Below are 25,914 nucleotides of genomic sequence, written 5' to 3' on the forward strand. Positions count from 1 at the left end.
ACTCATCGTGGTGCAGCTCAAGAGCATACACAATCTCAGTCTCAAAGCCCTGAAACTCCTTCGGGTCTCCATTGAACTTGCTTACTAGGGTCCCGGCTCTCCTTCCTGGCAGCACTTGGACTTGGGGTGCCCCTCCCGCCTTGTTTTTCTCTGCATCCAGCTTGTTTTGGAGGTCTACCGCCACCGCCCTTAAATGCTGCTCTTTTTCCTGAAGCTCTCTCACCTGTTCCGCAAGTTGTAGCCGGTCGTCCTGGACCTTCTTAGTCTCCTCTTTAGCTGCCTTCAATTCTCCCTGCGCCTGCAGCGACAGCTGTTGCAGTTCTAGCTGGGCTTGCTCAGCGATCTGCCGCCACTTCTCCGCCTCTGACACGCTCATCCCGGCAACTCCAAAGTAGCCCAAAAATGATTAGGAGGTTGCTGTCACAGTTGCCGGAGTGGACTACTTCAGAGTAACGACGCTACGCAGCTCTGCATTTTATTCTTTTATTGGTGCTGCGTATTTACAGTGCTCAAGTCATTGCTATTTACACGGAGCGATGTTGTCAGTCGGTTTCAGAACCTCCTAATGGCTTTTGGCGCGTCTTTCTCCAACACAAAAGCTTTGGCAGACCCATCCTCTTGCCCCTCCTCTTCCTGCGTAATTCTGGAGTTGGGGGGATGGGTCTTCCCCCCTTACTTGCCCCTTCCTGTCCCACCTGGGACCCTGGCTCCTCTACCTTGCCTGAGCCTCGGACACGACTTCCTGCTTCCCCACTGGAATCGGAACTCTCCCTGCTTTCCCCTTTGCTCGGGGACGGGCTTGAACTCAGGAGGGGAGGGACTTCGCGATATCCCCTGTCCCTCACAGTCTGTCATTAAGTATATTCCTCCCTCCTCCTTCAGGGAACTATTTTTAATTATCCAGGAGACTGGTACTCAATCTCAGTTTCAGAAATTGTCAGGACTCCCCATGGGGCAAAATCATGTAGCATCTTCAACTTGAGGTGACCTTAAGGTGAAGTGGGCTCCAGGCCATGAAAGCCTATGCCATAATAATAAACTTGTGAATCTTTAAGGTGCCCTAAGACTCTTGAGGGATGCGGGTGGCACTGTAGGTTAAACCACAGAGCCTAGGGCTTGCCGATCAGAAGGTCAGCGGTTCAAATCCCTGTGATGGGGTGAGCTCCCGTTGCTCAGTCCCAGCTCCTGCCAACCTAGCAGTTCGAAAGCACGTCAAAGCGCAAGTAGATAAATAGGTACCGCTCCAGTGGGAAGGTAAACGGTGTTTCCGTGCACTGCTCTGGTTCGCCAGAAGTGGCTTTGTCATGCTGGCCACATGACCTGGAGGCTGTATGCCGGCTCCCTCAGCCAATAAAGCAAGATGAGTGCCGCAACCCCAGAGTCATCCGTGACTGGACCTAATGGTCAGGGGTACCTTTACCTTTACCTTTAAGACACTCTTACTTTGCTGCAGCAGATTTTAATGGTTAACCCTATGGAAATCTAATTTAGGTGAATGTTAACATTCTCTAGTGGATCTCTTGAGTGTTTGAAAATTCAGAAACCTACCTCGGATTAACAACACCTACATACGTGAACACGTCTGACACCCTAACTGTGGAACGCCCTACCCTAAAGGCTTGACACCACATGCAAAACATGCCAGGATCTGTGTGGCCTTGGTTAATAATGTGCTTTGAATGTTTTGGAGGAAAGGCTCCTGTTTTGAAATGATCCTATCTATTCAGCCCTTTAATTTTACAATATGTTTCTTGCATGCATTAACAATTACATAGCAACTAACAATTTCAAATGAGCGCACATAGAGAAGATCAAAAGAGATGTTATTCAAGTCCTTTTTGGTTTTCTTTGCAGCTGAAGTCTACCCCAAAATGTACCACACTTGTTTTTTCCTGGTTACATATATGGCCCCATTGTGTCTGATGGTGTTGGCCTATCTACAGATATTTCAAAAGCTATGGTGCCGACAGGTAAGCTTATTTTGCTGTGAGATCCACCTGTGTGATCCGTTTCATGATGCCTCTTAAAGACTGACATGTTTATGTATTTCAGTGACGGATACAAAAATATATTAATGGTACAGAGTAGAATAATTGTGTATAATTCACATGCAAGCAATCTTTCACACAAAAAGGAACACCATGTTGTCCAAAACCATCCAAACATATGAACTGATATAGCAAAGTAAGTGCTTGCATCCAGTCCACAATTTCTTAGCTTATATTTTCACTCTAAAGAGCTGAAATGGAATTATTCCTGCTAAGAAAGGATCATTTTCTTCCCTAGCTCTTAAGTTACGTTCAGAAGAAGGCTTGATTAAAAAAATATGGAAATATCGCCTAGAACAAAGAAAGAAAAATGTTGTGAACATTTCTGAAACATTTGTATTGCAGTTCGGCACAATATATATTATAATGTGTTCTTGTTTCTTATTTCTGTTGATAGAGTAGATTTAATATATCAGCAGAAGCTGTTTCTACTCCCACTCATGGAAATAACATATCTCTGTTTTTTCAAGTGCAGTTGCCAAAGTGAACAAGGTGTTATATTAAGGAGAATTAACACAGCAAGCCTACTTAACACCTATTAGCTAGTGTGATTTGACTCTTTGCTCAGGTACGTCACATCAAGTAGAGCAGGTGTACCATAGCTGCCTTTTAATCTCATTGAAAATTGTTGGGCACAATTTTTCAGTGATATTAGAGCTCATTAAGAGAGCCAGTTGTTCATCAGTTATCCCTTGTATTTGCCAACTTGATTTTTTTATTCATAAAATAGTTCCATATTTTGGACCAATAACCTCTCGGAACATGTTTATGAATCTTTGGCTAAATTAGCAATATGCTCCTATAGAGCAGATCCTTAGGTGTGTCTTATGGGTGCACTAGTATAGCAGGTATTAAGTTTATGTTTGCTAAATTTGTAACCCAATTTTACAAAGCCATATACAAAAGAAAATCAAAATCAAAACACAACCAATACAATACAATTTAAAACATGATTTAAAATTATGTTTTTAATACTCCTAGATGAACCATCATCAGACAAAATGTCACACAAAGCACTATCAACATAGCTGCCAAGTTTTCCCTTTTCTCGCGAGGAAGCGTTTTCAGCATAAGGGAAAATCCCTTAAAAAAAGGGATAACTTGGCAGCTATGACTATCAAGTTTCCATCAATTCAGCATCTTTACTGAGTTCCCTCTTTAGGTCTCTCTTACATCTAACAAAAGGGGGTTCTGGTTCAGAATGGAGATGCATAAGCAAAATGAACACATTTCTGGGAGGGCATCTTTCATTTTAGCCATAGAAAAGCAACTGCATTGAAATCAACATGTGTGTCTATTTTTTATATACTGTATATATATTTTATTTTATGTCTCTAGGCCAATGAGCCTAACAGGTTTTCCCTTTGGGCAAATGGAAATAATTAACATTCCATTTACTATGCTCTGCTAGATTCCAGGAACTTCATCTGTGATTCAGAGAAAGTGGAAGCCTCTGCAATCCACAGCACAGGCGCAAAGGCAGAAGCCATCGGCAAATTTTAGGATTAGTGCTGTGGCAGCCGAAATCAAACAAATCCAAACCCGGAGGAAAACAGCACGTATGCTCATGGTCGTTCTCCTGGTTTTTGCCCTCTGCTATCTCCCAATTAGCATTCTCAATGTATTAAAAAGGTAACATTAATGCACAATGAGTAATAATATGCATCTATGTGTGATTTTCTAGTCTTTAGGTAACAGGATGATTCCATTTTGCAGCTTTAAGTCGTTGATGCTATACTCCTAATAGGAATATAGCAGGCATGTCCAACAGGTAGATCATGATCTACTGGTAGATCACTGGACGTCTGCAGTAGATCACTGGTATATCATTGGCTCCCCACAAAGAAGCTGAACAACTGCTCAGCATTTTACCTTCTCCCTGAAAAAACTCAACAACTTTGACCCAAACTACCCCAAAATGGGCCTTCCTCCTTCCTAAAAAAAGCTCAACAACTTTGACCTGAACCCCCCAAAAGGGGGTAGATCACTGCCAGTTGATCTGTGAGAAGATTGCAGTCTCTTGGGAGTTGGCCACCCCTGGAATATAGCATCTAGATCAAGGGCAGTAATAGTACCACTGTATTCTGCTCTGGTCAGACCTCACCTGGAATACTGTGTCCAGTTCTGGGCACCACAGTTCAAGAAGGATACTGACAAGCTGGAATGTGTCCAGAAGAGGGCAACCAAAATGGTCAAAGGCCTGGAAACTATGCCTTATGAGGAATGGCTTAGGGAGCTGGGCATGTTTAGCCTGGAGAAGAGAAGGTTAAGGGGCGATATGATAGCCATGTTCAAATATATAAAAGGATGTCATATAGAGGAGGGAGAAAGGTTGTTTTCTGCTGCTCCAGAGAAGCGGACATGGAGCAATGGATTTAAGCTACAAGAAAGAAGATTCCACCTAAACATTAGGAAGAACTTCCTGACAGTAAGAGCTGTTCGACAGTGGAATTTGCTGCCAAGAAGTGTGGCGGAGTCTCCTTCTCTGGAGGTCTTTAAGCGGAGGTTTGACAGCCATATGTCAGGAATGCTTTGATGGTGTTTCCTGTTTGGCAGGGGGTTGGACTGGATGGCCCTTGTGGTCTCTTCCAACTCTATGATTCTATGACAAACCCTATAGCAAAATTAGCATGTGTTTGTTTGTTTGTTTGTTTGTTTACAAACTGCCAAGTCACAAAAATATACAATAAAATAATTAGAACATGAAACTTTAAAATAAAAAAATTAAGAACAAATGGACAACAGTGACTCAGATATCTACAAGGTCTCAGCCAGAAATCCTTTCCAGCTCTGTCATGTGAAATCCTTATTTGCTGAATTTGTTGGAGACTGAACCTCGAAAGTTCAGTGGACAAGAAATGAGCTTGAGCAATGAGCTACGGCCTGTCCCTGATATTAGCATGTGGTTTTTAACTTTGCAGAAAGGCAGGCAAAGCTGGAGCTGATGTGAACATGGCTGGCTTGACTAGTTGTCAACACAGTTGAGCAAGAAGTGTTGAAACACCACCAGCGACCAAGCGTCTCTCTGCTCCTTCAGCTGCTGTTTAAGGCTCAGAAGCAGAGGAGAAGGAGAAAAGAGGCAGGGTGGTAGAACTAGAACCTGCTTGAAGAACAAAAGTGTTCTGGGCACAGCAAGCCCACGGTACAGCCCGTGCTTGACACCCTGCAAGAGGCAACATTGGGAACAATCAAGAACTGCAGGATACACTTAAAGACACTAGAGGGCACTCCAGTCTTAGGGACTTGAGTGAAGGGGCTTAGGTGAGTTTAGTGTTTCTCTGTAAATAGGAAATTAGAGCACAAGCAATTATTAATGTTGTCTCAGTGATAAGCCAGGTTCCTGAAAGAATAATGAAAATAACATAACTAGAGTATGCACACCCAGCAGAAGAGGAGTGCAGCCTTGTACTGTGAGGGCAACCAAAGTAGCAAGATTTCACATAACTTCTTGTCTCTAAGCAGGTCTTCTTGATCAGGGCTAGTCTCCAAAGTGTGGTAAGGACCAACATTTGCCTTGTCCAAGACCAGAACAATCCTTATTCCCCCATCAGCACCATCATTCTCACTTTGCACAGAGCATTCAGGCCAGAGGTGACGGGAAATATTTCTCAGTGTGTGGTTATCTGAATCAAGGCATGTGGTAAACTTTTGCACTCCCTTGGACAACACACAAGCCTTTTACTTTAATAATAATGAAACTGTTGTGCCCTTGTGGTCCTCTGCATTTTGAAATACATATTCTGTGTACAAATCTTTAGAGCTAATCAAACTGAAAGCTAGTTTGAGATTTAACCAGATTTCTAATGTCTTCTCTTTTCTTCTCTTTTTGTAAGGGTGTTTGGGATGTTCAACAATGCTGACGACAGAGAAACAGTGTATGCCTGGTTTACATTCTCCCACTGGCTTGTATATGCAAATAGTGCAGCAAACCCAATTATTTATAACTTTCTCAGTGGTAAGTTGTTCAGTTTTGCTGCCTTTTATCAATGCCCCCCCCCCCTGCATGGTTTAGCTACACAGCTCGGAACTGTTAGAAGTCTTCCATTCAATGTAATGGGCTCGAGCCCATGAAACTCCCTCCCAACTGAGATTAGGCAGCCACCCTCCTTGTTACACTCCAGGCATGTTGCCAAGCCCTTTTTGTTCCAGCAAGCATTTTAAGACAGTGCTCGGTCTTACGATTAAAAAAAGGAAAGAAGTTTATTGCCCCATTCCTTTGTGTACGCCACTTAAAAATATGAACAATTATTTAGTATAGAAATGTCTTAAATTCAAAATAAGTAAATGAATGAGCCTTTGGGCTTCCCTTACCTTCTTGTTGGGGGTGGGAATAATTTGTGCCTCCAATTGGCTCCCCTGCTTGAGTTTCGGGCTGATGCTTAATTTCCTATCAAACTATCTGCTGGTGGCTGGTTGAGGGGGCTATACTTGCACACTACCCTTGCTGCCAACATCAGTACAAGACAGATGAACTCCCTGTCTTTACTGGGTTTACTGGTAGAACATGAGACACTTAATCTCAGTGTTGTGGGTTTGAGCCCCACATTGGGTGAAAGGTTCCTGCACTGCCAGGAGGTTAGACTAGATGGTCCTTGTAGTCCTTCCCAACTCTATATACTCTTCGCTACATGTGCCATGAATCCAGTGTTTGGGAAACTCATTTAACCAAGAGGGGGAATAATACTATGATTTTACATGAACACATTTTTAATGAAGCCATGTCATTATCTCTTTGGGGCAAGGGCATAGGAAGATAGGGGCGGTGGGGGGGCTCCCCGCCCCTGCACACGGCACGCCCCGCCCCCAGAATGCACACCACGTCCCTGGGGGCAGCGCACCTGCTCTCTGCCCCCGGTGGTGGAGCATGAAGCTCCGCCATGCTTTGGGGTTTACCCAAATTGTATCAGTGGCATTAAAAAAAAATCAATGGAGTTAGGATTCATTTTCACATTTGCATTGTTGGTAGGAAAAAAATATCCAGTTCATAGTATACTATCTCATGCTTCTGGTGCTGTTTGATTGGCAGGAAAATTCCGAGAAGAATTCAAAGCAGCTTTTTCCTGCTGCTGCTGCTTTGGCATTAGCCACCACAACGAGGACCGGCTTCGAGGACGGACAAGCACAGAAAGTCGGAAATCCTTGACCACCCAGATCCCCCATTTTGACCATGCTACCAAGTTATCAGAGCACGTTGCATTGACTCACATAAGCACACTCCCAACAAATGGCACTGGACCTATTCACAGCTGGGAGCATCCCAGTTTCTCTGTGGTTTAATACTTTTGTAAGTGGAAATCTGTGCATCCAGTTGTCTGAACCAGTAACCAGAGTACTGCGGACTGGAAAGGAACACCTCTTATTTTCTAAAAGAAACCACAGCCTTGTTTGGAAGCTTGCGTGATTTTAACAGCCTTTGCTTTTGAACTGTAAGATAAGATTGTTTGGGAACACATTAATTTTTTTATAGACCTTAACTGGTCAGAGCTTCTGATGTATTTCCTTTCTCAATAAAGAGTGGGTGCATCTTGTGTTTCAGTCAAAGTTGGCGGTAAGCAAGGGGGAAAGCATTGTGATGGAAATCACATTAGGACCAATTTCGCCTCCACCAAGTTGTTCATAAAATAGCATAACTGAACCCTATACTAATATGGCTATACTAATTGATACTAATAGTGACATCATTCATTGAATGTGAATCCAAAAGGGGCACCAACCATATCAAGGAAGATATCTGCAGCAGAGGTGGATTTAGGAAAGCACGGTTGGTTCTGCCGTGCTGGGCATCAAGCCTAGGGGGCGCTGCAGGGTGTCCGAACTATGATGTAGTGAATTGAGCAGAAAGGAAGGTGAGAGTTCGGGTGGGTGCCGAATTTTGCCCTTGCACAGGACACCACTGAAATTTGAAAGACTAAAGTCCACCCCATCTGCAGGCTTGGGGAAAATTGCAGAATTGGGGGAACATACCCCAAAAGAGTTCAACAAGGGCTAAGCATGCTCAGTGCCATACAATGTTGATTTGACACACACAGAGACAAATGGGAAACTGGGGAATGGTGTATTCTGGAAAAACTTGGCAGCAAAGGGACTCAAAATGGAGCCTTGTATACAACTGCCACCCATCTCTAGGCTGACCAAAGTCTTAAGCCCAGGAGCCAGGCCTGAAATTCATTGCTTGAACAGGTTAGCTTTCATAGAGTAATTTTGTCTCAGCCTCACTTTGCTTTCCCATTTCCAGACCTGCCCCCTGACCATATGCAAGGCATATTCTATAGAACATCTGACTTCACAAGGAGGTCATCTGATGCCTCCCAACTTATTGAGATGAACAATGTGCCCAGATGGCTGCACTCAAGGTATCCAATCCTTTGCTCCAAGTTTTGTGCCATCCTCTCTCTTGGTCTTTACTTTGTTTCCAAAGCCACAACTGTAGGGCTCAGGGTGAGAACATCTGCTTTGCATGCAGAAGGTCCCAGGATCAATCTCCAACATCTGCAGGTAGGGCTTGGAGAGCAACTAAAACCCTGGAAAGCCACAGCTAGCCAGTATCACCATTTCTGAACTAGATGGTCCAATGGTCTGACCCCCATGCCACCTTGCACCTTCCACTTCTCCTTATCTAATGTATTATACCTCCCTCTTTCTCACAGGTTGGCTCCTGTTACACATCTTCAGAAATGTTTGTCTTTCCCCATCTCCCCTTCCCTGTCACTGTGAGCCCATCTTTATTGAGCTGTGACCTTACATATTGGTATGCCCATAGCTGCCAAGTTATCCCTTTTTTAAAGGGATTTTCCATTATGCTGAATAGGCTTCCTCGCGAGAAAAGGGAAAACTTAGCAGCTATGGGTATGCCCCACACAGCTAGAGCATGAACTCATTTTCTCATTTCACCAGGGTTTCCTGGGACTCCAGAGAAGCAGATACTGCAGCAACTCCCAGGTTTTTAAGGTCTGTGGAAGGTACTTTGGAAAACAGCAACCACCTGCATGCATGTTTCCACCTGCAAGATTAGATTTCCCTTTAGCTTTAAAAGAGTGGGAAGCCCAACCCCTCTAATCATGGTATCTTCAGGAGGATGAAGAAGGAAATTCTGCTTATCATCATTAACTTGGTATCACGACTGAACTATTGCCTCACCAGGCATTTGCTCAGAAGACTATAATTCATCTAGACTCGCAGGCAGCAAGGTATGTAGTAAGCGACTGTCAGGGCAGCTTTTACTATACTCCGGAAATCTGCAACAGGTGTGAAATGGAGGGTTGGCTTTCCTATCTCTCTGGGATACTTAAAGCAAGCAAGAGCAGGGAGGGGAGTCCCACCAGAACGGGCTCACTCTTTCAGCGCCAAGGTGGACCAATCGCACGCAGCCAGGAGAGAGCTGTCCAGCGCGGCGTGGTGCTGAAACGACTCGGAGGTTTTGCGATTTCAGAGAGCATCAGGCGATAGCCTGCTGCTTACTGTGCTCAGCATCAATAGCTCAGGACTGCCTTGCGCGATGAACTCCATTCTGTTGCTGGGTAAGTTCTCCAGAGTTCCTCCTCGTGGAACCCAATCCTATACACGCTGACTCTGAAGTAAGTCACGCTGTGTTCGCTTGGGCTTGTTCTGAATTAAGTGTGCCTATAGGACGGCAGTCTCAGCTGCCTGTTGGAGGGCATAGCATTGGACAGTGCATATGGTCCCTGCCACTTATTGGACTGTTCCCTCCTATTGTAGTCAATATAAAGGATAGACTTTGTACTCGCACATTTGCTAAAAGTTAAACTTTATTTTCCTCCTCCTCTGCTCCTCTCCTATCTAAACATAATAAACTTGTTGAAATGGCAGCAGCTTTGTTTGCTTTTAGAAACTTCGCTTTTAGTCTTTGTGATTGTAAAGGGGAACTGTGTGTGTGTGTGTGTGTGTGTGTGTGTATAAGCAATGTGCTGATTTAGAGCTCTGTGATCCTCAGATGAAGGGCGGAATAGAAATTTAATATATAAAATTCAAGAAATGAATAAGATCTAATAATTGTCTGTAGTGAGGAGAGCAGTTTCCTATCCCACCACAGCCCACTGTTTTTAGCATGAGCAATTTTGTTTAGATTCAGATAGCCAGACTTATTATTATTATTATTATTATTATTTTCAATTTTATACATTTCAATAATTTTAACATTTCAAAACTTGACTTCCTTCCCCCTCTTTCTGTGGTTCCTAAAATTTATTTTAAAATTTTCTGCATATCCAAATTAACTTAATTTGCTCATTTATTCATCTACTTTAAATATATATTCTCATAAAACTGCAGGTTATTACAATAATCCTGCCAATGTTCTTATCTGTTTGCAGTTTATTTGTAAACATTCAATAAACCATTTCCATTATTTTATAAAAAGTCTGTTATTTTGTTTTCTTATTTTTTTCAGTAAGTTTCGCCATTTCTGCATATTCAACCAATGTTATTTTAAACATCTTTTTCAATTCATTCTATATCATTTCCCAGTAAGCTTTAACCTTACTACAAGACCACCACATATGATAAAAAGAACCTTCTTTCTCTTTTGTCAATTAACTCGGTGTTAGGTACCATCAATATATCATTTTCATATAATTTTCTCTTAGACCATAACATGCTGTAAATTTTATATCCATATTCCACATCATTCCCATGCTTCCACATCTATATTATGACCAATATCTATTGCCCAATGTATCATTGAGCCAGATAGCCAGCCTTTATCCCAAATAAAATTGACATTTGCAGTTACTAAGAAAACATAATTGAAGTGAGATGGCTGAAGGACCACATGGCTGTCACATGGCTGTCTGGTCTCCACGACTATATTGCAGAGCAAAGCTTCATTCAGATTTCTATTACCAGTGGGAATGTATTGTGTACTGTTTGTCTGACTCAGCCCATTCTGTCCTGTCTCTTTAGCAGTGTGTTGCTCCTTCTTTTGTGCCCAAGGTTCCTAGTGCTCTGTGGAGCATGGCTAATCCTTTAAATGCTCGTGACTGTTGATGCTTCATGAGTCACATGGCTTTCTTGTTCCCAGAGGCAATGTGTGATTGGAACATTCTTCATGCACTCCTCGCATGGCTGGTAAAGAGCAAGCTTTTGAAGAGCAGGTGCCAGCTTCATACTAAAATGCTATCTCTATGGTGGTACATATTTAATTTTATTTCATTTATTGCCAAGAGTGACACCTAGCCAATGCATTTAGGCTTGAGTGATGACCCATTCCAGTCTGTAAGTAATACAGTGGAAGATCACCCTAAAGGTACTCTGAAAGGTAACTAATCAAGTAGATCTGAAAAAGGGAGGTTTTGTTTAAACAAACCCATGCTTGTTTGCTGAGTGGAATGTCTAAGTGCATGTCAGGCCACATGAAAAGGTATTGTTACTACTGTTGACTTTTCCCTTTGGCTTGAGGTAGGTAGGTGAGAGGAAGAACAGAGAAGCAGGCCTCTAGGAAGCTGCAGAACAAGAATAAGATGTTCCCATAAAACCCACTTTTTTCAATCCTATTATTTTTACTTATTAACTCTCATCTTCTGAGGAAGAGGAAGAGATCCATTTCACACAGCTGACTTTGTTGATTCCTAATGAAACTGCAATTGCAAGATGAGAGTTGAGAGAGTGGGGAAGTCAGATGGAACTGCTGGCTTCTCAGCTAAGCCTGCTTCCCTTCTCCCCTGCTGCTGTTGCCTGATGGAATAGCTAATAGCCTTGCACCTCAGCACTCAAAGGCCCATTTTTTTGCAGTGGGACTTTTAAGAGTGCTGTCTGTGCAATGGATTATGTCTGCTTCATCACCCCAGGCACCAAAATCTTAATGGACATATTAAAAGCAGAACCTGTTGAACAGCAGAACAGCAGAGCTGGGTATGTTTAGCCTGGAGAAGAGAAGGCTAAGGGGTGAAATGATAGCCATGTTCAAATATATAAAAGGATGTCATATAGAAGAGGGTGAAAGGTTGATTTCTGCTGCTCCAGAGAAGCAGACACGTAGCAATGGATTTAAGCTACAAGAAAGAAGATTCAACCTAAACATTAGGAAGAACTTCCTGACAGTAAGAGCTGTTCGACAGTGGAACTTGCTGCCAATGAGTTGGTGGAGTCTCCTTCTCTGGAGGTCTTTAAGCGGAGGCTTGACAGCCATCTGTCAGGAATGCTTTGATACTGTTTCCTGCTTGGCAGGGGGTTGGACTGGATGGCCCTTGTGGTCTCACCCAACTCTATGATTCCACATAGCTAGGCTTACTAGGGGCATGAATTGCAAGCTGGTTTGAGCCCTAGCAAAGCTCATTTTAGAACCTGTGCTCTGTGCAAGTTAGTTTGGAGGTGAAGCGCAGAATGGAGAACCACTTGCCAAAGGTGAAAGAGAAGAGAGCTTAGTCTGCTTAGAGAAAAGACGGAGTTCCTTGTTCCCTGATGGATCTAAACAGGGGTATCTGAAATTCAGCATGGGTAACCTTGTGTATCTCCTTTACCCTTCCATGCTCTCTACAATAAAACACTGGGTAGAAATGCAAAGGACCCACTGCTTATCACCAAGATTATATTATCTGTTTTGCAGTGTTGGCACTACATCCCATGCATGTCACTGCTTTCCAGACCTCCAAATGCCAAGAGCTGAGAGAGAGATGTGAAGCTGCAGGAAATGGATGCGAAAGTGTCTGGGCTTTGCTTGAAGAAGTTTGTTGCATTTCAGGTAACTACGGAGAAGCCATAGATTGCTCTATGATTTCAGAGAAGCAGCATTCCTTGTCTAATCAGTTTCCATTAAAATGAACACTGAACGGAATTTTACAAGGGAATTCTTCATTTCACCTTTTCTCAGAAAGGTGGTAGGAGAGTTCATTTCCCGTGCCCCTATGGAGGTGGGCATCGTCACCACACACTTAAATGGAGGGAGCATTCCATAGAAACACACCCTTCCATGCCTAATTCCACAGTCTGAATGTGAAAGATCTTATAGACTGAGAGATGCAGGAGGTCCTGCTTACGCAATGGATTGCTGGGCAGGTTGCTAAACTCTACTTCTTTGCAACTGACTACATACTCAGTGAAAACAGGGATTGGAGTCTTAAATACACTTACTATGGAGAAAGCTCCATTGCACATGGGCTAATTCTGATCATACAAAAATGTTCCGGGGTGGGTGGGTGGACAGAGGTGTGGAGATAGCCCCAGCGTATACATTTTGTGAATACAGGCGTCACCCCAGTTAAGCAGGGGTTACGGTATGTTCCTGGGTACCATGTGTATACATGAAATCAATCTCCAAATCTTCGTTCTCAATCTCCAAATTTCCACAGGCCTCAAAGGTCGGTGCAAAGGCTCCTGGGCTTGCTAGTGGTTTTCCAGCTCTTTTCGTGCCATTTTTTGCAGTTTTCCCATTCTTTTCAAGCCCTTTTTGCCCCCTTTTGCAGTTTACATTGATTGATTTATTTCCTGGCGAAACACATATAGACACAGTCATGTGGGTGAGTGGGGAGATGCCTATTGTTGGGAAATTTATAAAAAAGAGGCAAAAGGAATACAGAATTTCAGCAGGAAACTATGAGACGTGGACCTATTACAAATCAAACCGAGCCTGCAAAACTTTTGCTGGCACAAATGGTTTCCAAGTAATGCATGCAATTGCCCTGATAACATCACGAGCACAAAGAATAATGAATGTTCAACAAATAGACTAACTGGAGAGGCTGTTTGTTTGCAGTGGTTTGGAATTAAAAGCTTTGTAACAGAATGAGATCATACATAATTACTCTGTCAAAAATGGGGGGGAAATCTAAGTGTTTTTAGGATGAGGATCCGTGGCTCTGATCCTATGGGTTGCTCCTTAAGTTCAGTAATACATTTGAGACTCCATCTTTCCCCATCCCCACCCCAGAATGTAGCTCTTGATGTTCTTCTGGACAATTTCCTTACACTTACTGACAGATATAACCTATAGCGTGTCAGACTTAGGTGTTAGGCAAAGATATACAGCCAGTTTGAAGTTAATAGAATCTATACTAAATCCCCAAAGAAGTAGTATCTACAATATAATATATACAAAGGGGAAATCTCATACTTTTCATTTGAGTGAATCTACGTGGTTAAGAGTTCATCTACTCAACAATAACAGGAAACTATTATTTTTTAAAATCCAACTCCTACATAAATGAAATTCTGGCATTTTAATTGAACAGCTGAATCAACAGACTGAATCAGCCTCATGAAACTTGTAAAAGAAATGTACACCAGTTTAGCACATGTCCGAAACATGCACAGATTACATGAAAGTCTTGTGACTTTGATAATTGAATTCTCACTAGCTGCTGATCTTTCTGCTGGAGGCCAGATGTTAAACAGAAAGTCAAAAGATAGGGGTGGGGGTGGGTTGGCACTTATATTTTCAACAAGTCTCTGAGTCTTTTTAAAAAAGCAAAACCTAAAATGTCCCTTTTTTATTTTGATGAGCAAGTACATTTTGCATCTTTCCATATGCAACCAACAGGCCACAAAGTAAGTGATGCAGTATGAAACAGCATCTTTCAGGGTGGTGTCCATGACATGGGTATTCTGAGTGAGAATACCACCACTTCATGTGTTTGCCATCAGTAATCACATAATAAAATGGTACTGAAAAATGTGAGAGTAAAAAAAAATTAAAAAATCAGCAATCAGAACGTTCCATGCTTCAGGTAATAATGCAGCAACATTTTTTAAAAAAGTAATCCCTCTTAGATACACACAGACACATTTACTGATGATTGGAAGCTGTTGAGAAAATACTTAATGGAGAGTGTGTTTGATCATCCACAGAAGAAGCACATATACACTGTTCCGCTTTCCAGTTCAGCAGACAGAATTGAACCTGCAGAGAGCCCTTTCTTAAAAGCTACACCCAAGGAATATGCTAGCCCAGAGGTGGAGTGTGGGGTTGAACCAACAGGATTTTAACTTTGGAAAAAAAGAAAAAGGGGCATCCACATGTACGTACTCACAGGCATGTGTTCTGTTGGAGTGTTCTTATTTTGTAGTGGTCTAGGGTTTTATAGACTAGAGATGACTTCATCCAGTGAAATGGTACCTAGTCCATGAAAGCTTTTGAGCCACTCAAATTTCGAGCCTTTAAGGTGCTACGGGATTCCTTTCCTACAAACTACTTCATACCGTAATTTATATTGGGTCACAATGTTTACTCCCGCTAGACCCACTGAAGTGAATGCCCATGACTAATCAGGTCCATTCATTTCAATGGGTCTACTCTGAGTAAAAGCTAGTTGAAAAGGCGGGATATAAATAAATAAATATAATAACATTAATGAAAGTATTAAGACCCATTCTTGCATTTAAAATCCAGGCGACAACTACACAGTAAAAGATTCAACCAACTGTAATAAAACAGTCAAGTTCTTAGTTGACCAGTTCCCAGAATTTAAAGACTGCATCTGCACCAACGATAACTGCAGTACTACAACGTTGCTTGGCAAGCAATGTTTCGGGAATAAAGGTAACAGATTATTTTCTTCTCTAGAACAAAATAATGCAGTGTAATCGTGGCCCTGATAAGGCTATCAACAGCTGCTAGAAATGGGAGCCGTATGGTACCTTGAGGATCAGAGGCTTTCAACCATTTGCTGGGGAATGATTGAGAGAGAGGTCATGTCTTGCTTGCATGTTACCACTGGGGGGGAAGAAGGATGCTGGGCTAGAAAGATCTTTGGTCTGATGCAGCAGGCTCTTATGTCCATTGTGGCTTAAAGGTTTAGCTTTGACAAACTATCCGATTCAAATATTATATGGATCTTTGACCTCTAATTGGGAGACTTTGACTTTTCTAAGCAATTATAGTAGTCACCAGAGTCCAAAATTCAAGACAAATAAAGTACAATTCAAATCCAGATAAAACCAGTGGCTCTTCTCCTCCACACTCAGCTTTTCAGGTTTTTCAGGGGGGGGGCACAGGAAGCTGCAAGAGGGGAGAGGAGGATTTCCTTCCATGAACTTCCCTTAGAATCGAAGCCAATTCATCAACCATTTAAGACCACCAATGAACCCTGCAAAACAACAAGGTTATGGACTCCAGCTACCGCCTTGATTAACAGAAAAAAGCAAAGGAAAAAAACTAGTCTTCAATTAATGTTTGAAGGAAGAAAAATTGATCTAAGAGCACTCCATGAGGCATAATTCCCATAGCTGCCAAGTTTTCCCTTTTCTCGCGAGGAAGCCTATTCAGCATAATGGAAAATCCCTTTAAAAAAGGGATAACTTGGCAGCTATGATAATTCCACCCTTGGGTGCTGCTGTAGAGAAGGTTCTATCCTGGATCAGCCTTACAAATAGGCAGAGTGAGGCATTCAGCTCAGGTAGCATACAGGTGAAACTCGGAAAATTAGAATATCGTCAAAAAGTGCATTTATTTCAGTAATGCAACTTAATATTTTTTTTCTTTTTCTTTTAATTTTTACAAATGCTTTCTTTTGGAAATTCCACAGTAATAAAACAAATAGTTACAATAATACCAAAATAAACATTGCTATTACATTTCATTAATTACATTCCATTTATAATTGACCCACCTAATGACAAATAATTACAATTACAACAAATAAAGGTTTGACATATCTTGTTTTGCATGTCATGCATCTATCTCATATATTGGTTTCTCCTTTTAAGTTGCATAAATGCACTTTTCGGTGATATTCTAATTTTCCAAGTTTCACCTGTATGCTTAAAAGTGCAGTATGGACAGAGCTGTGTGTTTTGCATGAGCAGTCCTGCACTCCCATAGCTAGCCTGCTATCTTCAGGTGCAGTGCGGAGGACAGTGTCAAAAGTCAGGTTCAATTTCCAGTTTAGTTGGCTTTTTGTAAATATCATCCTTAACTTCAGGTAGCAAAATGTCTTGGGATGGCCCTTGTACCATCCCAAATAATCATTGGTGTGTGTGGGGGGAAGTATTTACAAAGCACAATTCACATAGCTGCTCCTTTGCTTATCAGTTTTTACAGTCAGCCTGATTGCATTTGAAAGACGCAGCCACAAGCATGATCTATCCAACTGATTTTGTGCACAAATTCTCTTTGCACAGGGAAATCAAAGCTTTATCCGTCCACAGATGTCCAGTTAGGATTCCTGCCACAGTCAAAATTGCAGGAGACGGTGCACCCAGGCATGTTAGGAACCGACTGTGCAGTTGCAAAGGAAATATGCCGAGGAGATGGCACCTGTTTCTTGCAGTACAAGAAATTCCAGAGAATGTGCAGAACCAAAGTAGCAAACTGTAGCCTCCGTATGGTGGTACAGCAATGCCTCACAGCATGGAAGGAGTTAAGGAGAACAGTCCTGGGGAGCTGCATATGCCTAGAACCGCTGCATAAAAGATGCACTAAAATATGGAAGCATATATTTAACAACACATGTGTACAATACACCCAGGAATATCGAGCCTCTGCCATTCAGGAGGAAACCTATACAGGCTTTGATGCAGGTAAATAATGAGGAGTGATCTCTCCAATAACACCAGTTATTGGAAGGAATTGAAAGGAATTGAAATGAAACCTTGAAATGAATAGGTGTGATGGCACAACCAGCCACTTTTTATATTTAATTTTTTTTATTAAAAATATATATGCAGAAAAACTGGTGGCAGGTTGGGTTGTGGTTTTCCCTGCTACCACTGCCCACAAATTCAAGCCAAAAGTTATCATGCTTATATGGAGTCCCAGTGAACTCAGCGTGCATTGCTTACATGTTGTCATGCATAAGACTGGACTGCTGAAATCGATGTGACTTGCTTCTGTGCAAATATGTGTCAAGGTGTGGCACCACAACTAACTTCTGCTGCATTGTTCTCAAGATTTTCCATTCAGGATCAAACATAGTCAGCCACAATGTGGCAGGAAACACCCTAGAATCCTACAAGAGATGTAGAGATGGCCACTAAACTGGACAGGAGTAGATACATCCATGGAAGATAGGAAGATAGGAAGCTATGAGCCGTGAAGTCTATGTTCTACTTCCAGTGTTGGAGGATGTAACCAAATGGATTGGATACATTTTCCTTCAGAATTATAGGAAGGGCTTTGTATGCCAGCTTCCTTCATTTGGTGCATGTATTTTATTTTCGGTATAAACAGGACTCTGTTTTTGCACCTACAGACACACAAACACACAGCAAATGTTCCTGTTTCCAAAAAAGGACAAGAGGGTAGTCAGATCTCTCCAGCACTTTAAGTTGCTCTCCAAGATGTGGAGGGAAAGAAAAGGGAAAACCTGGACATTTTGGGGTCAAATCAGAAACCAAGATTGCTGCTGTAACTCTGGGGATGTCCTTGTAAAATCAGGATACTTCGAGGGTATGTCATAAGCACCTGGTTGGGCATGGATAGAACAGATTGCAGGAACAGATTGGTCTTTGGCCCGATGCAGAAGGGCTTTTCTCATGTTCTTGCGTTAATCCATTCTTTTTTATAGATAATGGTTGTTGCCTCAGCCAGATACCTCCTCAAATAACCATTGAATCTTGACTGTGTACCTAATCCCAAAGACAGAGAGTTATTTGCTTTCCCTCTGTTTTTAATTCCACGTTGCTGTAGCTTACTGCAACTCAAACATCATTTACTCAGATATGGTGTTACTCCTATGTTTGGATTTCTTCTAGGCAATTCAGATAAAATTGAAGCTGATGTGTAAATGCTGAGAGGAAGCAGCAGGTGCAGAAGGGAGAACTTGTCCCAATACTTGCAGCTGTTGCATTATGCAATCAGTGCATATGAGTCAATGTCAGACATCGCTTTAAATTCATATTGTTTGCATCTATTCTCCTGCCCTGCTCACTGAATCAGGAGCTATGGCAAGCTACAGTTCCCATCCATCCCAATGGCAATGCTCAGAAGTGTTTGGCCTTTAAAAATGAAGTATAAAAGGCCTCATCTGATCATGCAAACAAGATGAACAAAGATGATAGTGGGATCATCTTTGCTGCCACCAGCAGAAACCAGCAGGTAACAGTCTGGTGTCTGCAGTCTATGGAGGACCCTTCCCCATCCACGGGTCCTATCAGCTGTCTGAACATACTGATTACTGACACCAAGCCTGGTGAAAAGGTAAGGTTGTTATTACTCTGTGCCACACTCCAATGTTGTTGGGCTACAGCTTCTGTTGTCTTTGGCTATTGGGGTTGATGGAAGTTGGAGTCAAACAACATCTAGAGCAACACATGATTCCCACCTTTGCTCTAAACTAAGAATGCCTCTGCTAAAGGCAGTCAAATAACCTGATCGTCATTTTTTTCTTAACATTGTGTTTCATTGCAAACTGCTGCTTCCATTTCAAATCTGCAATTAACTTACAACATGTCATCTGTGTAATATGTATCTCCTTCGTTTTAGATCACCTGAAAATAAAATCAGAGTGGAAGACATCGTCTCTTTCAAACTACGGTAAACATTAGCCTACTTTTTAAATGTTTCTAAACCCTGTATCAATTTCAACTTTGTGGCCCACATAAATTATGAGTAATGCAGCTTCCTGACCCCCATGCAGAATGAGCCACTGCAAGCTCATTGCAAGAGCTGGAAACAGTGAAGGGAAAGTAAGAAGGGCTAAACTGAGAGGTCCGGAGGGCCATATTAAGCCCCCGGGCCGAAGGTTCGCTACCCCAATGTATGACAGAATGAATTTTTTTTTTCAGAAAATGAAAATAGAAATGGGTTGCCCATGGTAGAGTGACCGCCATGTCACAAATTCAAGGCAGAGATTGAGAAGTGTTTTGTTCGCAAAATCATTCCTCATACCCCTGTCCCTATCGTCTTGTGATCACTTTGCTGTTTTCTCAGAATACAAACAACTGCGCTCCTGCTTCCAAGTCAAAGTGGACTGTGTCAATGATGGAGTCTGTAACAGGCAACTATCTCGCTATCTTCAAGCCTGCCAAGCTAATGCAACACAGTGCAATTGGAATCGATGCCAAGCGGCTCTGCGGTCCTTCTATGAAAACATGCCTTTGAACGTAGCCCTGGTGTTGACGTTTTGTGATTGCATGCCGTCAGATGAAAACTGCCACCAAGCCAAGGGGTTCCTTCATGGCACACTGTGTGGAGTCAATATGGTCCCAGCTCCTTCATGCCTCGATGTAATTGACACATGCCAAAGAAACGAGATCTGCTGGTAAAATACACATTTTTGGTTGACTGCTGGCACATGTGTGTTTAATTTAAAAATGCACAAAGAGCCCAAGATGATCTCTTTTTATTTGCTAATTCACAATGTAGCAAATAATGTTTGCTTTCCAACCTACACCACAAGCAAAAGCTCGTAAGAGGGTTTTTCTGTGATTTAAGCCTTCCTCCTAACCATCTCTGTCATTCAGGAAATTCATATAGATCTTTTGCAGGACATGTACATTTTAACTCTTCTTGAATGTGCACCCTATACTATAATCCAGTCACTGCAAGGTGGTCTAACTGGCAGATAATGCACTTTAAGACTGTGTTACCCTCAAGGCTGGTCATGGAACTTGGCGCTTTTTAATAGTATTTTCATCCTGGTTCTGGAGATGCTGAGAGGAGTAAAGGATTTGGGATCTTAGCAGGAGCTTCAGATGGCTGATACACTATTCCCTTCTGCTGTTCCTGTTGCCTTTCCAATGACCTAACTCTAATGCTAAAGCACATGAGCACATCTACACAGATGTAAAAATAATCAATATGCATAATTTAACGTAGAGGTGCATACAGATTAACACTGAAAACACTGCAGGCAAATAAAGCCATAGGAGATTACAGGACTGGGCCACCAGTAGCAGACAGGACCACTCAAGGTCTAAAAGTTCTAAGCTTGCATTGAGAACAGAGTTAGGGTCAAGTTACAGCTTCTGCTTATTATATGTCATTCACCCAGTAATGTCTCTTATTTATCTTCAATTTCGAGGATCATAGCACATGGGGGGGGGGAGATGTTAAACCCACCTCCCCAGCTTCAACTTCCCAAACATTGCTCCCCATTGAGGGTATGAGGCTTTAGGGCAAGCATCCCCAAACTGTGGCCTTCCAGATGTTTTGGCCTACAACTCCCATGATCCCTAGCTAACAGGACCACTGGTCAGGGATGATGGGAATTGTAGTCCAAAACATCTGGAGGGCCGAAGTTTGGGGATGCCTGCTTTAAGGTATGAACATGTCCAAGCTAGATGTCCCTTGTTTTGTCACTTATAATAAATTATTCATTTTTCTTTCATTTTGTTATTTGCTAATCTATCCTTCAGCTCTCCCTGAATTATACATGAAAGGGAATACCAGGAAGAATAAAATGCATACACATTTATTTTTCCACAGGGCCAAGTATGAAGCATTTACATCTAAGTGTTTAAAACCCTTCGCCCAACAATGCCTCGAAGATAAAGCTTGTTTCGAATCTTTGGATGCAAATGATCTGATGTGTTCTGACAGCGATGAGTGCCGAGCTGCTTATGCCGGAATGTGGGGGTCTGTCCTTCGAGGAGTCGAGTGTACCTGTGACACAACACCACTGGCAAAGCAGACTGCATGCAAGTGGTTCCATCATATCCTCCACAGCAAATCCTGCTTCAGTAAGTTGAACTAACCCGAAGGAGCACCTCTCTCTTAATCAACCTGCCCAGGCCTTACGATTTGCCTTGTACCTTTGCCAGGAGGTCCCATTATGTGGTAACGAATGAATGAGTCAACCAGTTAACGATTTGAAAATTAAAGTTTGCTTCAACTGCTAACAGAAAAAAAGAAGATTCTCATTTTTTAATGATCTTATGATAAAATGGGGATTCTAGCAAAATTGGCACCAGGCAGACACAAAAGCAAGGCATCAGCAGAATTAGAGGATTCCCAAGAGTTGCAGAAGTACACAAAAAAATTAGGGGGGGGAATCAATGGGGACTGAAGATGCTCAGTTGGCACAGGTTACTGGCTGTTGGGGCAGTGGCGACGGGGACAGAAAATTGAGAGGAAGTAGAATGAAGTAGAATGAAGTATCCTGAAAAAGGGGCAGATGACGGGGTGGAATCCTGGACAGGAGCACTTCACAATCCAGTGTTTTGTTGCAGGCCCTGCTGGCTTTCACGCAATTGCTCTCTTTTTATATCCTCTTCTATTTACAGCTCAGATATCAGGTGGAAAAACTGACCTTTACTCATCACGTATGGTTCTACCGGGGAAAATACTTCCTGTAACTGGAGAACAGTCTTTATTTTACAGTAAGTTTGGCTTTTAAAAAAAAGAATGAAAAAGCTCCCACCAAGGTCATTGGAGAGTCACAATGTTATGAGAGGCATAGGGTCCCACAGGGGGGGGGGAGCACCAATCAAGGGGTCAAGGAAAGGAATCAAACCAAACTTTTTAATATTATTATCAAGAATACTGAAAGCAAACTTCGCTTAGAAACCTTCTTCAGGGATAGTTGTTAGAAGCCGAAAGAAAAAAAATAAAATATGGTGATTGAGACCCTAGGAGATATTAAGCTGAGGACAGTGAATATTTGGTTTTAATTTATATTATAGTGACTGCATCAAAAACTCTTTGATCAATGTTTTATTTCTGTTTCCATAATTTAATTTTTAGCGGACACAATCGTTATAATAATGATATACACCTCTTGCATAATCTTGGTGCTGGCGATAATCCTGCTGACTTTGTTAAAGACCAGGTAATTGCAATGTTTGTGGGGGAAGTGCAGGGCTTCGCAGGAAATGTGTGAGAACGTCCTGTTTCCACAGTGTGTGACTTCTGAATCCTGGGGAACCCTTTTCTATTTGGTTCCAAGACAAACGGAGAGTTTCACGATTGCCAGTAAAATAGAAAAGACACATGAGGAATGCACATGAACTGAATGAGAAATGAAATGAATTGTGTACTGCATGTATGCGATAAGGCAGTATGTGCTGAGTCAAATTGTAATCTTAAATTTGGGGGCAAGTGTTATTTTATACTGTAAAATAAAGTTCAGAAGCATAATACAGTCCTCCCCCGCCTCCCGTGTGGAATGCAAGAGAACATGGGTGTGACCTCAGCGAGCATTTCTAGTTCAAATATTCTGATTATTTCTACTTTTAGTTAAGTATTTTTATTTATTTACTTGATTGGGGGGCAGCTGCTCCCCCGCCGGCTACACCCATGTAAGAGAGAAAAATTGGGTGGCATAGAGAATATTTCTGCAATCCTTCAAGCTCCACCCATTTATGGCTTTGGCCCCACCCACCATAAGCATGTAGTCCTGACAGAAAAAGTGGCCCTCAGCAGAAACAACCCACACTTTAAAAAATAAAATAAAACAGCAGTTAAGGAGGAACACTTACAATTTATGACCTGAAAGACTCCAGCTGCCCTGAAACAGAAGGCACACCATCCAGTTAATGTTCAGTGAATTTATTTCAATGACAGGCTGTATGTTTAACTTTCTTCTGGGAATCAAAGGGAGCTCAAAGTGCTTAACTGTGACTCGGTCATACCCAACATTTACACAGCAAGTGATAATGGCTATTGATTTCAGTCAAGTAGATTGTGTTGCTCGTGTTTCATGGGTATAGATAACGATGTTAATGCAACGCACATGTGTTTGTTTTCAGAGCTTGCACAACTGTGTATCAGGCCAAGACTGTTTTGCCAGCCCATTTATCCGAGAAGCTCATGATGCCTCGACGACCGTGGATCACCGACTGCGTCGATAATGCTATTTCAGGCTCTTCTCATTAGCCAACCTGGTGCACATATGCCATGAAATTTCTCTTCAGAGAACACATGGCCTGTAATCCTCCTGTTCCACTTCAGCAAACACTGGGCAACTTACTACAGGAGAGGACACCACTGGAGTTGTAATTGCTTTATTTGCCTCACTACTGTGTTGATGTGTTAAATTTAAGATTGAGACATAAGATATACTACAGGATGAGACGTTTTGGCCATGACATGTTTCCAGCCCAGCGTTTGCCATACAACTGTGTTGAAAATTTCCTCCCCATTTTTTCAACCATTCTCTAGCAGTCAGTGAGGAAATAAATTGCATTTGAAAATTATCACAGGAAGAGAAAATATCTGTGAAATTCTCCTGGACAGGGTACAACATTATGGTGTACTTCTATTGCTTTTGAGATGGCCAACGCATATTGAAAGTGCTCTTTCATTCCTTTCACAAATCCCAGTTCCAGACCCTAGTTTATTAATACCTATGAGGGTTTTTTAACTCTTTACCGTGGCAAAGTCTAATGTCCATTAATATACAAAAAAGTATTTTGCCAGATCGCATCTCTTTTTTTGCTCACATTTGTAGCTTTATGCTGAGAGAGTCACATTTTAGTCCAATGCACAGAAAAACAAGTTGTAAAACTTAGCAAATGCCAAAAACATACAAAAATCTACATTTGAGGCCCAGCCCAAATGTGCATTAGCCCTGCATGTATATCACATTGTAGTTGGAATGCAAATGCTAAAACCTGAATCCCAGGACTTGTGTTACACTTCTGGCGCAGAGGCTGCTGCAACCCTGCTCCTTCCTGCACCACAAGGAAATTTGAAAGGCGCAGCAGCAACTTCCCCCTGGTAATGCAATTTCCTAAGGTTTTACGCTGGCATGCAAATGAACCATGGAAATGGCATGAGGGTCCTTTTGGGTGGCCCAAGTCACCTTCTTACACCTGGCATGGAAAGGAGTGGTACCACTGTGGTCTTCATAGGTAAAGGTAAAGGGACCCCTGACCATTAGGTCCAGTCGTGACCGACTCTGGGGTTGCGTGCTCATCTCGCATTATTGGTCGAGGGAGCCGGCGTATAGCTTCCAGGTCATGTGGCCAGCATGACAAAGCCGCTTCTGGCAAACCAGAGCAGCACATGGAAACGCCGTTTACCTTCCCGCTGTAGCGGTTCCTATTTATCTACTTGCATTTTGACGTGCTTTCGAACTGCTAGGTTGGCAGGAGCTGGGACCGAGCAACGGGAGCTCACCCCGTCACAGGGATTCGAACCGCCAACCTTCTGATCAGCAAGCCCTAGGCTCAGTGGTTTAACCACAGCGCCACCTGGGTCCCAATATGACTGGTCTTCATATGACTGCACTAATTTTACTGACCCTTTGCAGTTCTTCATTTGATATGCTATTTTGTGAAAGCACTACAAATCTGCTCTGTCTCCTGCTGGGATTGTAATGAGGCCTTTTCAACCAGCAAACCTTTCTAAAGCATTAGGACCCTTTCAGATATTATGCTTTAACACTGGTGTGCAGAATCTCTTTTAGCAAATCTGCACCAGCATGCTTTTTGGATACAGGATATATGCTATCTCTGAGCTAGGGGATTTCTCCCCTGATTCCTTCCTTCCACCACCTCTCCTGCTTGATAATTGATTTGGCCAAACACCTTCTGACTGTGCTTTGTATCTATTCTACTGAAAGAGGAAAGGATCCTTAATTTGAGATACAAGTTTACTTTGGGAAACAGTTGAAGCAGCAAAATACACTCCTTGTAGAGTTATTGAGTTTTCATTGGTGTAGGTTTTTTTATTGCTATTAAAAATAAACAAAAGTGATGTTATCATGATGTATGAATTCAATGCTGCTATGGGAGTGGTGGATCCTTTCTAGATGTGGAAACAAAAACTAGACAAAGACATGTCGAATCTCTTCTAGCTGTGTAGCTCCATTGGCACAATCAAGTAAGGAGAAAGCAGACCCTAAACTGGAAGGCAACACCCAATAGTCAAAAGAGCAGAGAGACAAAAGAGACTTAGTACATTTTATGCTGATGGCAACTTAAAAACACACACACCATAACACTTAGAAGACTATTTTGACATTAAGCCTGTGTGTGTGTGTGTGTGTGTGTGAGAGAGAGAGAGAGAGAGAGAGAGAGAGAGAGAGAGAGAGAG

General features: G+C 42.2%; 2 protein-coding genes across 2 annotated transcripts in view; both read left to right on the forward strand.

Moving 5' to 3' along the window:
• HCRTR2 (hypocretin receptor 2) overlaps window positions 1-7,325 on the forward strand; it is a 34,847-nt gene extending 27,522 nt beyond the window's left edge. The window contains exons 4-7 of the mRNA XM_035110605.1: window positions 1,855-1,970; window positions 3,460-3,680; window positions 5,882-6,003; window positions 7,075-7,325. Coding sequence (XP_034966496.1) covers window positions 1,855-1,970; window positions 3,460-3,680; window positions 5,882-6,003; window positions 7,075-7,325 — 710 coding nt within the window. The remainder of the gene's footprint in view (window positions 1-1,854; window positions 1,971-3,459; window positions 3,681-5,881; window positions 6,004-7,074) is intronic.
• Window positions 7,326-9,385: 2,060 nt separating this feature from the next.
• GFRAL (GDNF family receptor alpha like) lies at window positions 9,386-25,570 on the forward strand. The gene is given in 11 exon segments (XM_035110691.2): window positions 9,386-9,565; window positions 12,610-12,744; window positions 15,388-15,537; window positions 17,118-17,516; window positions 19,420-19,470; window positions 19,867-20,197; window positions 21,364-21,617; window positions 22,161-22,256; window positions 22,621-22,705; window positions 23,625-23,662; window positions 23,665-25,570. Coding segments are annotated over 11 exon segments (1,623 nt in total). The 5' UTR covers window positions 9,386-9,543; the 3' UTR covers window positions 23,727-25,570.
• Window positions 25,571-25,914: the final 344 nt, after the last annotated feature.

Source organism: Zootoca vivipara, chromosome 3 (genome assembly GCF_963506605.1).
Source record: "Zootoca vivipara chromosome 3, rZooViv1.1, whole genome shotgun sequence".
NCBI lineage: Eukaryota > Metazoa > Chordata > Lepidosauria > Squamata > Lacertidae > Zootoca > Zootoca vivipara.